The sequence below is a fragment of the Medicago truncatula genome, chromosome 2 (genome assembly GCF_003473485.1).
Source record: "Medicago truncatula cultivar Jemalong A17 chromosome 2, MtrunA17r5.0-ANR, whole genome shotgun sequence".
Lineage (NCBI taxonomy): Eukaryota > Viridiplantae > Streptophyta > Magnoliopsida > Fabales > Fabaceae > Medicago > Medicago truncatula.
Window position 1 is genome coordinate 16107980 of NC_053043.1, and position 17886 is coordinate 16125865.

Sequence of the window (17886 nt, forward strand, 5' to 3'; positions counted from 1 at the left end):
CTATTCTCTAATCTCTTCTCCACAAGACCACAACAGACATACTTAACTGCACAGAGCGGCGAACGAAGCTATATCACTGTCGCACAGCATATTTCCCACCGCCCTCTACACCGCCGTTTCCTCCACCGACTTCCTCACCATCCGTCGTGCCGGAAACAGCAACGGTGGTGAGTTTAGTAGCTGGTTGAACTTGAATCCAAATTTCAATTCAATTTTATTCTACTCGTTGCGCGTAGCATTTGTATTTACTAATTTAATTTTTTATTTTTGTGTATGCAGAGAAATTGTTTGAATCAAAACCTTAACATTATGAAGAAGCGTCAGCATGTTGCTCCTACTTCTGAGTCTAACTCGAAAAGGTAACACCAACAGGCCTTGTTTTCATAAACTGCTTACTTTGCAACTTATATCAATAAGTGCTTATAATGTGTATAAGCTGTTTCTATAATAAAAATTATTGTTTTCATAAGCTATTTTGGAGAGATTATGAAAATAAGCTGAAAACAATTTATGATTTTTATAAGTTCTCACAAACAGTCTCACTAGTGTTTATATATGTAGATAAACGTCATTCAAATAGGCCTATAGTCTAATACTACTGATAATAATGTTAATTAATAGTAATGGTTGGCTTTATTGTACATTTTTCTGTTCTTATTGTGTTTATCATTGGTATTGATTATTGTTTGTTAATTACTCAGTGCAAGTGTTTTATTGATTATAAGAAAGAGCATAAGAATTATGAAGCTCTGACAGTGAATTGCGTTGAACACGATACGTGCATAGACTCATGTTGAGTCCGCTAATGTCAAAAACATAGGACACCGACACCGATATATAGATTTCTATAACAAGATAGGCTTGGCTTTCGCCTTTTTTTCATCTATATACTCACGAAAAGCTAAAACTAATGTAATAAAGTTTAACTGTTTAAGGTCTTATTTTGGTACAACAAATTTAAGGTAATTAGCCCTTTCATTGATTATCTTCGAATACTGTGAAGATGAAGATGCGTGTATGTAAAAAGATTTGCATATGCAGGAATTTTTCAAATGCCTGATAAAAATACTAATATATTACTGTTAAAAGTTTTTTGTTCTAATGATTTTAGGAAAATTAGAACATGTATTAATATTGTAGATGCGCTTGAGTTGTGTCTGAGCAGTGCTCAAGGTGTGTCAATGCAAAGAAAATAATTTTGTTTTTTTGAGACACTTGTCAGACATGTGTCAGGCACGACAACACACCTAGTCCTAGGTGTGTCCATTTTTTTTCATTGCATAAGAATGTAAAGTAAATTCGAATTATTCTATTCTGTGCAGAATTCTTTCTGGCTTTAGTTTTTGTATAATAAAGCTTGATGTTAATTCTGTTTATGTGTGTTTGTCAAATTCAAGCGACACTTGTCCATGATAATTTACTTACTACATTGTTAAATGATTTAATAATAACACATTGTTTTGAAATTCACATTGCTCTGCTCCTCTTTACAGGAAAAAGAAAGAAGATAAAGGTACGAAAAAAAAGAAAGAAGGTAGAAGGGTGGAGAAAGAGACAAATGTTGAGATCATTAAATCTGTGAACTTGCTGGAGGATGACCATGATGGAGAAGGTTTGATTAGACATGCTTGTAGATTACATGTTTATTAGGACTTCAGTATGGGGTTTATGATCAGGTTCATTATTAGATGTTATAGAAATGAGCTCACAAAAAAAAGATGTCATAGAAATAATAGAACTGGTCACATGAGTATGAATAAAAAGCAGTGTCTTTGGAGACAAATATTGGGTAGCACCTATTTTAAATACATGTTAAGAGGGTATATTAGATGGAGGATAGATCATTAGTTAGAGACAAGGGTTAAGGAAAACTATCGGTCAGTCCATTAAGAAATCTATGCTAAGTGGTCTATTTTTAGACATGATTTATCATCAAACATTCAAGCATTATGTAGTTCATTTAGCTGATCTCACCTAGTGGGAAAAGGGTTTAGTGGTTGTTGTTCGTCCTCATAGAAGTCCAAGTAAAATCCTTTGTTATGCTGTGATTAATGATTTGTCTTTTGCATTCATCCCCTCATTTTCAGTAGCATAAGATAGTTATATATTTGTGGGAAATTTTTTTGATGATTTTATTAATTTTTTTTGTTCTTAGGGTCTGACATTGATTCTCCTAGAAGCAATGTTGTGGGAAGCTTGCAGCAAAATTATGATGACAATGATTCTGGATTAATAGAAGGTTCTGAGACTGAAGAGGACAATGAGTTTTCTCATTCAGATGAAGAGGATATTAGGACAAATGGTGGAGCCACATCTGAGGATTCAGTGGATTTGAGGTTTGTTAACGTTAAATATATTTTCTTTCACACTTTGGATAGAAAAGTTTTGATTTGAGAGAACAACCAAAGTTAACAGAGCTAAGCAGCTAATAGATGCACCAAAGCTCTCCAATCTTTATTCCAATTAGAAATGAAAATCTTGCCATTTCCGTTCATACTTTTTTTTATATAAGTTTTCACAACTGATTTCCATGTTAAATACTTTCATAATTGCATCAGTATGATTTTGATCTCTCTTGCATGATTTGTAATGAATCCGATTAATACTATCTTGCTAGCTGATAGTGTTACTTTTTGTATTACTTGATCATTATGCACACATAGCTCATCATAATACTATGCTCTCTTAGCGTGCTTAATCTAACATTAATTTTTACTTTTTTTTCTTTCCACGCAGCTCTTTTGATTTACATTTGCAACATAATTTATCAAAAGAAGAGATTGACAGCCAAAAGAACTTGAAATTCAGCTGGGATGTACCAGTTATCGGTGTCTCAAATTGCAAATGGAGAGGAACTGGCGAAAATATCTTGAAGGTATATACTATATAGTGCTATTGGTATATCCAAGATTTCTTTTCTCTGGCCTCATTTTGTAAGTTCAAAATTTAGTATACCACATGCTGATCAATATTCCTTACCATTAAGGAATAGTTGTCCTTGACACACAATGAAACTTCTTTTTTTTCTGCACAATGATGCCCTAGAATAGATAATGTTACGTGTTAGATGGAATATTGCACGAGGGTTATCAACTGTCTTTGATGCTCTTTACCCAAAGGTTTTGTAGTAAATATAATTAACTGTTGACTATTTAATTACATCCTAATCATTTTTTCGTGGGATAAGTTTTTAAGTTGACAATAAATTGAGCCAATGACGTGTTGTTTACTGTCTATTTAGAGATTTTGATCAGTTGTCCTTGCAGTAAAAATAAACTGTGCAGTGGTTTGTTTTGAATGGAATAAGCATCTTTTGATGGATATGACTTTCCTTTAATGTTAATGTTTCCCTTGTCCACCTTGTGGGAAAAAGGATTTGGTTGCCAGTTATTGTTTTTAATTTTTCCCCTGGCATTAACATTATGCACATGTCTTGGCTTTGGTAAACTTTTATATTATGCAATTTTTTACACATCTAAGAAAAGTGATAATCTTATGTCGGCTTATAAAAGATGTTCTTCTTTCAACTTCTTGCACCTCAAGTACATATAACATTCTTTGTTGCTTTCTCTTGTAGGATTTTAATATCAACTCCTGTCCTGGTCTGAAGGAAAAGTTATATGAGCATTGGATGGATGTCTCTAAGACATCTGGAGGCAAGGATATTAATTCACCAAAACAGAAGATGTTTTTCTCCCTTTGTAAGTTGATTTGAAATCATTAATGTATAAATAATTAAGTTGTTGAAATATTATATGTATTGTTGCGCTCTTTATTATTATAGCAAGATTCACCAAGTTGAGTTGGTGTTTCTTTTTTGCAGTATGTTTTTGGTTGTCTGCTGTTATAGGGGATTCGGGCATTCAGTTGCACATTTGTATACAACATAATTTTAACTTTAATTTATGTAATCCTTATACGGGCATTCACATCATTGACTTGGTTCCAGGCAGCAGCTACCGGGATATACTTTACTGTAACAAGAGACCATTCTATCTAAAAGGCCTCGAAGACACAAGCATCATGGATGCATACATAATGCATTCTGTAAGCAAATTTTCATTTTATTCTATATAATATATGAGAACTGTTTACAAAATTGCTTAATAGCTATTTTGCACAGCTCAATCATGTCTTCAGAACTAGAGATCGTGTTAAAAAGAATGATTCCAAATTGGCTAGGATTGAAGAGGGTGCTGATACTGAGAGATTCCGAGATCAAGGTTTTACTCGTCCTAAGGTAATGGATTTTTTGTAGGTAGTGACTGTTTCCTTATGGTGGATGTTTTTCTACTATAATTGAAATTTTCACTTGATATTCCTTGAAATGAACTCTTATATAAAAGATTTACTTAAGAAATGTAAACCATACTTAACAAATATATTTTTCTGTTGCATGATCCAGGTTTTAATTTTGTTGCCATTTGCAAATATTGCATATCGTGTTGTAAAGAGGCTTATACAACTTACACCTTCGGCTTACAAGGTAGTTTTGTTTTCTATTTTCTTAATTTATTTCTAATGAAGTCAAACTAACCATGCGCTGGACTCTTGATCATGACATAATATCAATGCTTGTTCTGGACTCCGAGGTGTTGCCTCAGCCCTTAAGCTGGGCATTTGGTAGACCTTTTTCTGCGCATCATGTTTTTTAATGAAATGTCATACTGGTTAGATATGCTACAGAATTCAGTCAGTTATCCTTATTTGTGCATCTCTTTCCGGATACAAATGTTTTTCCCTGCTTGTTCTTGTAACGAAATATTGCAGTTGTGAGAGAAGGAGAGGAGTTAATTCTAAGTTTAATTTGTATTACTTATAAGAGTACAATTCACCAATATGAATATATATAGGTGTCCTGGTTCAGATTAATCTACCTACTGAACTGTTACAAGACAATTAGAGTTAGTTATCTATACTATATATAAAGAGAATACATAGTTTTAGGCTGGCTTTTTCACTTCCATAGAAACTATTTTGTTGGTGTGAAACTACAGGGAAACTGAGAGCATTATCTAACTAATTTCTGAATCTCAAAATCTGTTTTTCATTGAATGAATAGGAACAGTTACAAGAGGCTTTATATATGAGCCTGAGAGGTTAACCTGAATCTAACTGACACATGCCAACATAGATGCCAGCTGTCAACAGCTGGCTATTAGAACACTAGATACAAGCTACTTAAGGCTAACCTATCCTATACACTTGTACACCCGCTCCAACTCAAGGTGGGGCTTCAGCAACATTGAGTTTGGAGCGCATAAGATGAAACTTTGCTGTAGATACAGATTTTGTAAGAATATCTGCCCACTGATCAGTACCAGGAATATGAATAACTTTTTCCCTAACAAAAAACAAGTCAATCTCCAAGTCAGCATCTGTAGGATTTGAGGATGTGAACAAATTACTAAAGTAGCTGATGAGGAGCCTCTCTACATTTTCCTCTCCTCTGCACCAATTCCCTGTTTCATCCTTCAGCTTCTTTATCTCATTAACTCTTCTTCTTTGGCTCGCTTTAGAATGGAAGAACTTTGTATTTTTGTCACCGTCTTTCAACCAAACGGCTCTACTCCTTTGGCGCCTCATAACTTCTTCCTGCTTTAGGAGTTCCTCATGTTGTTTTTCCATCCCTTTATATCTTGAAAGAGCTTCTGTCGAGTCTGCCCAAGAGTCCACATCCTTCAATCTTTTTTCCAGCTGAATAATTTCCTTTCTAATGGTGCCTACACTATGGTCTTTGAATTCCCTGTCCATATCCTGAATCAATTCAATCCTCTCACAGCATGACAGATTCAGATTAGCCCAGCAAGCTTTGATGATATCTTCACAACGCTGTTCCTTTGTCCAGAGCAAGATAAAATATTCTAGTATTCCTTTGTGATATTTGTGTCTGTTTTCTCAGGTCAATGTTGAACATATGGATCGTTTTTCGGCTAAGTTTGGAGATGAAGAAGATAAAGGTGACAAGGAAAATGGCGAGGAGCTTGAAAATGCATACCCTCAAAAACCGGATGACTATAAAGTACTTTCTCCCTACCATAACGAGGATGACTTTATGATTGGCATAAAATTTACTAGGTAATTGCACTTCTATAGTGATTAGTATTGTTTATTCTCTTTCCTACTCCGTGACATACTGTGAAAGCTTGTAAAGTCCCCTTTCAACATCTGTAATTATAGTCATTATCCTTGTTATTTGTTGTTATTTTTTTCAATTGGTTAACTGTTAATGGATGATGATGATGATTGTGATTGTTGGTGTAAGCATAGTTTGTTTTCCATAAGTCTAAATTATATTAGCAGCTGACCTATTTTATTAACATTTTGTTTGGAAAGTTTTTCGTATGTAGTCTTGTTACATCATATAATACTTTGTTCTGTGCAGGAAGACAATCAAGTTGTTCAGTGATTTCCATACCTCAGACTTTATTATTGCTTCACCACTTTGTTTGGTTAATGTAAGTTGGTTTTTTTTGTTTACTTTTTGAATTTATTTTATTTCCTTTAATCAGAATTTGACTATGTAGACCCCTTTTTTTTTTCTTTTTAGATTAGAGTTTTTAGTGTATAGTTCTAGCTTCTATTTTATCTTGTGTGTATGCTATGTATTCGCATAATGTAGCTTGTTATGTACTAAGGTTAGTGACAACTGTTGAGAGCTGACACAAACTCCCAACTATCTGTTTATACTATAAATAGGTGTTCTCAGCCTATTCAGTCCATAATAACATTTTACAAAGTTAATATCAAATTATACTTTCCCCCCTCTCTCTCTCTGTGTGTTCATCATTCCATGAAGTATGAACCCTAGGTCCAATTCTTACAGAGTTGTTTGATTTATTCAAGTTTACCTTAGAAATTTTTTGTTGAGACCAAGTTTCTCTGGAACCAGTGTTGAATAGTAGCCATGGAGAAGAATAACCTGTGAGATATCATATTGGCCACATCAGAGAAAATGTCACAATCGTCTAGGTCGAAGATCTATGTGTAGCCTTTGGAAACCAAATAGGCCTTGAGTGTATCAACTTTAACATCAGGTAAACATTAATTGTGAAAATCCAACAACAGCCTACAAGAAGGGGGGGGGGGGGGGGGTAATGAGGAAAGTGATTCTGATGGAGTGTATACTTTTTAAAAGTGTTATCGAAAAGATCAAGCTCCAGAGACAATGCTGGTGGGGTCTCAGCAATTTTTATCTGGAAGAGAGTCATTTCCATCACTAGCACGTTGGTGGTGAAGGGGATGTGACCGACACCGATACATCCACCTAGACTAACATGGAGGAGGTATGTTTTTGTCGAACATGTGGCAGCTCTGAAGGATAAAATTCAACTGCTACAAAAAGTAGTTGAAGCGGTAATGTAGGTTAGATCGTGAGGAACAGTTCTTTGAAGCAAAATTGTTCAAGTGATTTTGATAAGGTGACCATTTTTAGGTTCAGCTACCCCCAATTTGTTGAGGGACATGAGCACAAGCTGTTTGATGAAGAATGTCACGAGGAGCCAAAAAGTTTTGAGCACAAGGTGTTTGATGAAAAATGTCACAAGGAGCCAAAAAGTTTTGAATTTATGTAAAATCACGAGCATTTAAGTGTAGATTTGAACACCAAATTGATGTTTTCTCAATAAAGATTTGAAGAAATTTTCATTACAAAATAACCAAGTACATTAAGAATAATCATCCATAAATGTGACTGTATTTGGATGGCTGGAACCTAATGGTTACACTATATGACCGAAACCCCACAGAGGTACAAATGTATAGGCGAAATCACTTGTCAATACTGTGGCTGAGCTGGCAATCGTCACACTTAGGACAAGACTTGCTTATTTGAGGGATCAACCTTTGATTACTACTTCAAGAGTTCAAATCAGAGGAGTTATCAGGTGCATGATATGATGCACATCTACATCTGATGGTTTTTCCAGTACACACAAGATAGACCATGCAAAGTTGAAAGTGGGTCAAATTGGAGAACCTAAACTCCGATCATGAATCGATGAATATTTTATAGGTAGTCCATACAAGGAAAACAACATGCGAAGGGCGCCGCTGCTCAATATCTTTGACTAAATAGCTCTGATGCACGGATAGCATTTTGTTGTAGAAAGGGCTGCTGGAAAGCCACAAGGTGAGGATGGCCGCCTTGAAAGGTTGCAGAAAGGGCCAATGGAAAGCCGCAAGAGGGGGAAACGATGATATTTCACAGGAGAAGAAATGATCAGACATAGGAGGGCTCTTTTTTGTTGTCATAGAATATTATGATGAAATGACAAAAGGTCCACAAAAACAGCTGGAACAACAAACAACTGTAAGTTGACAGAAACACCCCCCAAGATATTTTAGGATGAAGTTACCAAAAAGTTAGAATTTTACATGAGCTTTACTGTTGTATAAGTAGCGCTACTCTAAACTTCAATGCAAAATGGGGTTTTGTGTAGCACCATGGGGCCTATGTTGACTACATGGATCAATGTGTTCAATCAAATCTCACATCAGATCCAAAATATCCTATTTACAATAGAAATATCTCAACAATAACTTTGCTGTGTAGTTTGTTCCTCAGTGTGAATTTGAAATGTTTTTTATTAATAATCCTCTCAAGATTGTGCAATTTTGTTGAACAGTTTTTTTTTTAATTTTTTTTTTATATGTATTGCTTGTATAAGCTAACATCAGTTTGGTTTGGATATAGAAAATTGAAGAGACTGAAATCAATAAGGAAAAAGATGTAGATTTTCTTTCGTCCATAGAGGTGATTGCCCTACTCTTAATTGTTATACATTATACTATATACTTTATATTTATATCTGGATAGGCAGATGCTGTGTATTTGGATCATATCGTACGAAGTTGACAGAGTGTATGTTTTGAAGCAGGTTCTTATTATTGATCATGCAGATGTAATGACAATGCAGGTTAGCATTCTTTGTTTAAATTATTGCAGAAAATTGACTTTACCCATGATTTGAACTACAGTAGCCAGTTTCTCATTATTGTTGAAACTTGTCAGAATTGGTCTCATGTGCGTCCAGTTATTGAACACTTGAACCGCTTACCATCTACGCCGCCCAGAACAGATGTTATGCGCATTAGACCATGGTATATTCTATTTGGCTTTTCTTCATTGAAGCCAGTTTTTCTTGTGTTTCCCACTCCCTCCTTGATCAATATAAAATTTGTATGCTTGTTTTCCATTGTTACTTTTATTTCTTTTAATTTGGCATATGGCAAAATTATTGTTACTTACTAATATATAGTGACCATTTGTCTTTGTTTTCTTTTTTGAAAACAAAAAAAAATCTTATAGTTAAAACAAGAAGTTAAAAATAAGGGCAAGGGATAAGTTAAAATATGGGAGGATGATAAGATATCCTACACAGAATTTAAAAGATAAGTGTTAGAAGAAGTATTTATGAATCCCAAATAGGGTCCGGCCTTTCAAAATGCTATAGTGGGATTACTGACCTTAAACACTATAGCGTGTTCGTGTTGGCATACTAAGTGCTCAGATGTCCATCTCGTCCACAGCAAGTTCTTTTGCTTTTATTAGAAGTGCTTTGGAACACAAGTCAGTAGTAAAAACAAACATTATTCATGTGTTATGCCGGTATTATTTCTTCCTGAAAAATAAGAAGACTCGCATTCAGGCACTTGTGTAGGTCTGTGCAAATTAGAAAAATCGTTACAGAGTCAGTTTGAGGTCTGAGAACAGGAAAGCTACAAGTATGCATGCCACTTTGGGTAAAAAGAATGCAATTTGGTTTAAAGTGAAAACATTTTTTTTAGGCTGAAGCTGGCTTAGTAAAATAGAGCCCATGCCTGTTGTTATGCATGCTATTTGTATTCTCTCTATCATTTCTATTCAGTTGGACAGCACAAAAAGGATTGCCCTGCTTTTATTATAATTCAGTGTGTTAGAGTATCTTAGTTTATTTCTTAGGATTAGTTTTCATATTGTTATCATGATTTGTTTCTTGATTTCCCTATTTATTTAGGATTAGGAGTTTTGTATCCCTTTAAATATTCAATAAGGGTTAGTGTTTAGTCTTGTGTATCAAAGTTGTTATCTGTCATCTTACACAATAGTCCTATTTCTTCTTACTGTTCTGTTTCTCTATAAAAAATTGTAACTTCAACACATTGTTTTATGTTCTATGAACTGCATGATTCACTCAGATTGTTAGAGGTGAGGTGACGGGGGTCTGAAGTGAAATATACACCAGAAATTCAAGATTCATTCCCAAGAAAATATGTTGAGATACATAATTTTGTATTCCTTGTTTAGGTATCTTGATGAGCAAGCCAGATTTTACAGGCAGACAATAATTCTGGGTTTTTATTCAAATCCAGGTGATGAACATTCCTTCATGTTGCCAAATATTTTATGAACAATTCACATTTTTCACCTGTTTTTCCTTTAGAGAAAACCACATGGGTCTTCCCATTCTTCTTCATTTATACTTTCTAGTAGAGGCTTAATTGCATGTTTGGCCACTTATGTTTATTTAGTTTCAAGTTGGTCCCTTATGTTTTAAAGTTCCAAGTTGGTCCAAATCATTACTCACATTGGAATAAGTTAGTCCCTTCTGCCACATAATAAGTTAGTCACATTTTTTAACTTTTTTTGTTTTATTAGACCCTGTTTAAGAGTCCCACATCAGACAAAATATGGCCTGTACATGTTTTTATAAGTGGGGGAAATCCTCACCTCACAAGCCGGTTTTGTGTCGGGACCAACCACGATTTCTAAGATGGCATCAGAGACTCATCCAAGATCCATTGGGCCACCCACCATTTATATCCACGCTCCAGACGTCTAGTCTCTTTTTTTGGGGGGGGGGTTAAAGAGTCCCACATCGGACAAAAGAAGGCTTGAACATGTGTTATAAGTGGGGGCAATCCTCACCTCACAAGCCAGTTTTGTGGGGGTTGTGTTGGGCCCAACCACGATTTCTAAGAAACTCAATTTTATTTGACGAAAGGGACTAACTTATTCCAATGTGAGTAATGTTTTGGACCAACTTAAAACTTTTAAAATATAAGGGACCAACTTGAAACTTTTAAAACATAAGGACCAACATGAAACCGAAAATAAACATAAGGACCCAAACCTGCAATTAAGCCTTTAATAAATGTGGCAGATATTAGTATGATTGAGAAACAAATATTTCTTTGCTGCACATGGTGATTCATCCTTCCTTTTGCGAAATTGGTTTTCATCCGTTTGAATCACACCACAATCGTCTTTATAGTTTATGGGTCTTGTTAACCGGTGCCCGGGGCACTAGTTAACAAACCTAAAGTAGAAATAAAAGTAAAACTTTACATTAAAAAGTACACTTTTTCAACTTTCAGAAAGTAGAATACACAATTTTCATGAGAATATTTCGTTTTATATTCCCTTAAGAAGTGCACCGGGGGCACTTGTTAACATTTCCCATAGTTTATTTCCAAGTATACAAAGTTGAAATTTTTGGGCCTGTTTGACTAGAGAAAACCTTTTGTTTAGTGTGTCTTCACTTTTGATTACAAAATGGCCACCTAGAGGAGGGATTGTTGGTTAACCTATTGTTTTTTTTAACCAAGTTATATTGGAACTGAGTTATTGTTAGTTTTGCTATTGACTACTTTTTTACTTGCACCATGGAAACATGGCTAGACATATTATGACCCCCATATTTCCTTTTTGTAGAGATCATTACTTCATTCAATCATCAGTGTTCTAATTATGAAGGGAAGGTATGTAGCATATTTGGTTGCACTTACTATCTATTTTCATCGGTTCATTAGAGATATCTCATGGCTGAGAAGTTCTCAGTACATCAATTTTTTCTCAAATTTTCCCTTTCTTTTGTATTCTCTTATTTTTAAATATACAACTCAACACATGGGCATGGTTGATATGGATTGTTATGCATTGAACATTGCCATGAAGTGTGTGGTTTTTAAGCAAGTTATACCAATCAAAATAATTGTTTCTACTTTTTACATCTTACTGTAATCATTCTATTAAATTGTTATTTGTAGGTGAAATTGATGTGTGAATATAAAGGTGTTCTGCAAAAAGTGCTCCCTAAAATTCAACAGGTACACTTTTTCAAAATTTCTTGCTATTTGTGAAAGTAATATGCATTTTGTGCATTTATGCTATTGTGATGCACTGATGTTCTATTTAATGCATGGTAGGCATTTCATATATGAAGGAAGCGAATTAGGTTTAGGTGCATTTCAATAATCTAGTAGGCAATATTATTGCTCCTCAATCTATGAAGCACGAACACCTCTTGGACTAGACGTGTTGCAGTGTCCAACACTCCTATGACACTCTTACGACACATGTCGGACAACTAAGACCGATGTCCTAAATAAAATTAATTTTTCCTTTACATCGACACTCCTACATCGGTGTCTGACACTTATATAACAGTCATACGAGCCGTGTTGAACAACTCAGACATATATCTGGAACTTTTTTCCTTCTCTCTTGGATCCACACAACGTAGATATAAGAGTTACATATGTGTTGAGAAATGTTGACCAATTTGGGGGTTATAGAAATTAAAGTTAATCACAACATTTTTAGCGTTTTAGAACTTCTTTCAAAGAAATAAATTGCTTATTAGAAATGGAGAAACTCCATTGATGAATGTCGTGTTAGGAGTTGACGTGTTTGTGTCAATGTCGTGTTAGGAGTCCGTGCTTCATAGTCCTCAATTTTCTTGGATCTTATGTGATAGGGAGTGCACCAGATGTGTACTTGCAACCACAGTCAAATGGAGGTGGCTGGGGTTGAATGTCGGCGGCATGGGTTCATGATGCTGGGTTTGGGTTTTTGCCTTTGTTACCGCTGGGGTCGGGTTTGGGGAGAGATTATGGGGTGATTATTGTGATTTCAAAACAATTAGGGGCTTAAAATAAAGTTACAGTTACTATTGTTCACCACCCTAAACCATCTACTATGATGTTGCGTATTAAAGTTACAGTGCCCATCTCATGGACGATAAATAATCCTAAACTTAAAGAGCAAAGATTTATTCTTTTAAATTATTGCATATCTTTTATAACATGCATGATTTATTTGTCTTCTGTTTATTAAGGGGTCTGTTGAAGATGCTCACAAAGTGTTTATAAGCCCTGGGGAAATTAATTGGATTTTTGTTTTTAGTTAAATCTGACATCTACCTGGAAAATGACTTTTTTTTGTAAACAGTGTCATTATTATGCTCTGTTTACTGAATATTCATTCTTGCCATGATTAATTTGTTTTATATACTAACGTTCCTTCTTCATTAAATTTTCTTTACTATTGAGTTCAGGCTTTTCATTTTTCTTTATGCTTTTTTGTCAATACTTATTCAGATATATCTCTGTGGGTGTGTTCCTTATACTTTATTCTATTCAGCTAATACTTCTATATCTTGATTCCTGCAGGTTTATGTACGGTTTAATATAGAGTCAATAGTAGATGCGGATGATGACCGTTTTAATTATTTTGTTAAGGAGGTATGTATTCTGGAATAGTGGTTTTAAAAAATTTGTGTCGAGTTCTATTAATTTTAGTTGTTCATTCTTTCTTTCTAGCAATTTGCAGTCATTGCTAGTCTTTTTCGAGTAATTTGGCTAAAGTCTGAAGCAAATGGACATATTTTTGTAACATTTTAGACTGAAAATAAGAGTGATAATACGTGAATTGAATCTTCTAAGCAATGTACAGACGGTATAAATGAATGGTAATTATGTGCGTGTTAGCTAAAACTTATGCACCAAATTGTACTGAGATACTATGTGAATCATTCTTGCAGGTTTTCCCAAGAATAAAAGACTCTGATCAGGTTAACATTTTAATAAACTTCATTTTCTTCGAACATGCATGTTTGTTATAATTTAAATTTATATGCAGATGTTAATGGTTTTTTAATGAAATATTTGATGCAGGGAGGAATCATGATATTTGCCAGTTCTTACTTCGAATTTATTCGAATCCGAAATTTTTTGAAGTCCCAGAATGCCTCCTTCTGTCTGGTTGGGGAGTAAGGAACCATTTCCTTTATTTTGCCATTACAGCTCTAATCTTAAAATGTAGCTCTCGTGTTCCATTGTAATTTATGTGTGGATCTTTTTAATTTAGGTATACAACAAATCAGGATATTTCTCGTGCACGTGGTTGGTTCTTTAAAGCGGAAAGAAAAATTATGCTTTACACAGAAAGATGTCATTTTTACCGCAGATTTCCGGTTGTGTGCAGTGAAATAGTTTTTTTTTCCTCCCTCCCTTTCTTTCCTATAGTTAATTTCTTTTGTATTTAATAGTGGTATGTTATGGTAGTTTTGAAATTATTCTTCTATGATCTTACTTTCCTCTTACTCAACAGTTATATTGATGCAAAATTGACAAATTTAGTTTATTTCTTCATGGCAGATTCGTGGGGTTAAGAATTTAATCATGTATTCACTCCCAGAGAGGAAGGAGCTTTACCCTGAGGTAAGCAGACTTGTAAATGAAGTAGTAATTTCTCTTCTCTCGCAGTAATTCATTAAGGAAAGAGTGCAAGACAGATGTAGTAGGAATCCTCCTAGGCTAACAATAAAATCAGCAGAAAAAAATTAAAATTGTCCCAAAAGAGTAATCCTGTTCTTTTGCATGTCTAGTCATGAAAAATCCAACAACAAAAAAAGGTGTCCAAAGACCCAAGTGGGAGATAAGAAGACAAGTCTGTCACACAATGTTTAAAGGAAGAATCTCATGGCTGGAAAAAGTTTTTGAATTATTTCCAGCCAAATTCATTGGTTCTCTCTATAAGAAATGACAACCAAAAAATCTGTTTCTGTAGCCTATGAATGAAGAAAATATAGTTCATGGCTCCTTTTTTTGTTGATATAAATTTGCAATAGTTTCTATTCTCATATGAACGACACGAAGTGAAAACAAATTCTAAAATCTCCTTTTTTTCACTGATATCTCTTGTTTCCATATGCAGATTGTAAATCGGCTTGACGGGTCTGAAAACCCTCAGTGCACTGCCCTTTTTTCACGCCTCGACAAGTATCGGGTAATGCCTCACTCTCTGATGTCCTTCAGTATTATGCTACTTGACGAAATGTGGTGCAAGTGGCTTTATATTAATCTAGAGAGGCATCCCTGCATGTTTGATTTTGCGGTGCGATTGTCAGAATCGCCACCGTGATTTTGACAAAAGCTACACTTGTAGCTTCAATAAAATCACGGCATGTCACTGTGATTTTTCCATTAATGTCTACATTGTTGGATTTTAGTAGTCTTTTGCAGTGCTTGTTAATTAAATTTATCTTGCAATTCTGGTAATCTTATTTTCCTTTTGATTTTCTTCTCTCGCTATTTTTTATTGTATTGATATTATACCTTTCTTTACATTTTAGCTGGAAAGAATTGTTGGAACTACTCATGCAACAAAGATGGTGGCAACAAAGAAGGTGGCTTCGGAGAAACCAGTTTTTGTTTTTTGCGATTAGAATTATGTTGTACTCCATAGTTGCGCAAAGCAACTCGAGTATGTTGTGTCATATTTATATGCTTTTGTAGTCCAAGAGGCTCTTTACAAAGATATCAACGAGATTATAAAGACTTATATTTGGTTTTTCTGAGGAAGCTTGAACTTGAAGAATGAAATGATAGTAATAGCTCTTACTGAACAAAAATCATGGAGGATAACTCACCCCCTTGGGAGTGTTTTTTCTTATCCACCTTGGTTTATTCAACTTTATGTAGTATGCATGCAGAAGTAATTTGAAAGGCACAAAAATATAGAATTGCCAGGGTCAACTCACAAAATACATTAGGAGTTCAATACACACAAGCTTGGTATAAAATATTTATTTCTAGGAATTTATTATTGTAATGAATGAAATATGAAATCAGTTGATTGGTCTTTATTTATTTTTTGTTGAAATCTATACTTATTTTGTTGGCGATTAGTCTTTACACTTAGTTGATCTTACTGAAGCAAACGCCCACTTGGATTTGCAGCTTTAGAAAACATTTAGAGTCTTGAACTAAATGTCTCGATGATTTTATTTGAATTTAGCTCAATTAGGATAGGGTCAACCGAAAAAGAAGAGAACAGCCCTTGCAACTCTTTTCGTTTGCAAATTAAAAATAAATTTTACTTAGATACCCATTTTTAATTATAAATAAAGTGAGAATAAGAAAAGAGAAAGTAAGTTAGTTGTAATTTCCTCTTTCATCATTCAAATTAAAATGAAGGCTTAAATATGATAATCGTAGTTTGGGCCAGTTTTGATTTTTGTCCCTGTAAAAAAAAAAAATTGTTTGAAAAAGGTTCATGGTTCCACTATTCAGCTGATTTGGCATGGTTTTAGCCACGTGGCGTGCCCCATAATATTAAATTTTTTTAAAAAAATTAAAATTTTGAAAATTGTATTTAAAATTAAAAAACAATTTAAAAAATCAGAAAATAAATTTTAAAATATTAAAATAATTTTCTGATTTATTTTTTTGTATAATTTTCTAAATAAAATTAATTTTTTTTAATAAAATATATTCTGAAAAAAATAAAATTTTCGTAAAAGAACAAGAAATTAAATTTTTTTTTTAAAATATAATTGTCATTATTTTGGAAAAAAATTTAATATATAATTTTCAAATTAAAAAAAAAAACTATTTTTTTGAAAATTTAATTTTCAAAATTTATAATTTTAACAATTTTTATGTCAAAAAAATTAAGTTTTCAAAAATTTTAATTTTCGGAAATTTTTTTTGGAAATATTTTATGATTTTTAAATTTATTTTATGATTTTTAAAATTAATTTTCAGATTTTTTTATTTTTAAGTTTTTAATTACGTGGACTGCCACGTGGCGAATAACATACCAAGTCAGACATGAAGTGGGGCCAAAGACCTTTTTCAAACAATTTTTTTATACAAGGATGTATTTCAAAGTTTTTTTTTACAGGGACGAAAATCAAAACTGACTCAAATTATATGGACGATTATCATATTTAAGCTTAAAATGAATCATACTATGGTAGACTTTGATTAGAAAATTGTTGAACGAACAGTGTAATTATAATTTGACTATTACTTTTCCCACCCTATGGTCCAAAATTGTCCTTGTGCATTCTGGATTTTAAAATTCAGATTCATGTTTACTATTTTGGATTTTATAATCCGGACAATTCTTATGCAGACTCTTTCACATTTTAACAGTTTTGAGTTTTGCTTTTAAAAACAACAAAAAATGTAAAAAATGCTTAAAACCTGTTAAATAAAATCATAAAAATAGCACCAAAAAATTCTAAAAATCAAATAAAACTATGCAAATTTTTTCTGAGAATATGAAAAATGAAAAAAAAAAGAAAAATGGGTCTAAACGATGAAATTTTGGATTTTGAGGGGCGGAGTCCCGTAAGAAGTCCATTCTATGAGAGTCCTTGAATTTTTTCTGATTTTATGGGGAAGTTTCGGAGCAATCCGATCAAATAGTCTGAAAATCCAATTTTTTACTAAGAACATGTAACAATGACCCAAAACAGAATGATGAGAGTTAGAAAGATTAATATTGTCCATAAAATGACTATCCATGTTACAAACATGTTTAGAATTTTTGCTGATACAGTTCGAATTATATAATCCGAACTGTTTTAGCTTGAAAAAGGGTGTTTAGGGGGTTTTCGGATTATGTAATCCGGAAACATCATGCAACGCGCCCTATTTTTTTGAAGTTTCCCGATTACAAAATCCGGAAAAACCCGTTACTAATTTTTTCACCCTTTAACAAAAGAAAACACCATTCCGGATTATAAAATCCGAAAACTAAAGGGCATTTTTGGAGAAAAAATAGAGCGCGTGAGGAAACCCGCAGGGTGGAAAAAGTAATAGTCTTATAAT

At 33.7% G+C, this 17886-nt stretch overlaps 1 protein-coding gene across 3 annotated transcripts; it reads left to right on the top strand.

Annotated features, from left to right (window-relative positions):
- Positions 1–15915, top strand: LOC11444888 (U3 small nucleolar RNA-associated protein 25). Of its 3 annotated transcripts, XM_039830478.1 has the most exons (25): positions 1–167; positions 280–359; positions 1494–1612; positions 2156–2336; positions 2737–2875; positions 3578–3701; positions 3950–4047; positions 4124–4240; positions 4406–4486; positions 5903–6078; positions 6386–6458; positions 8696–8755; positions 8880–8918; positions 9014–9102; positions 10289–10353; positions 11310–11318; positions 11705–11742; positions 12031–12090; positions 13435–13506; positions 13806–13835; positions 13939–14033; positions 14132–14237; positions 14422–14484; positions 14981–15052; positions 15399–15915. In XM_039830478.1, exons 2-25 carry the CDS (start codon positions 310–312, stop codon positions 15489–15491), a joined length of 2049 nt encoding a protein of 682 aa, XP_039686412.1. In that variant the 5' UTR covers positions 1–167; positions 280–309; the 3' UTR covers positions 15492–15915. The 3 variants fall into 3 exon arrangements, with proteins under 3 accessions (XP_039686412.1, XP_024631853.1, XP_024631854.1); XM_024776085.2 differs by lacking the exon at positions 11310–11318 and having other exon boundaries at positions 11696–11742; XM_024776086.2 differs by lacking the exon at positions 11310–11318 and having other exon boundaries at positions 15–183; positions 11696–11742.
- The last annotated feature ends 1971 nt before the right edge of the window (positions 15916–17886 follow it).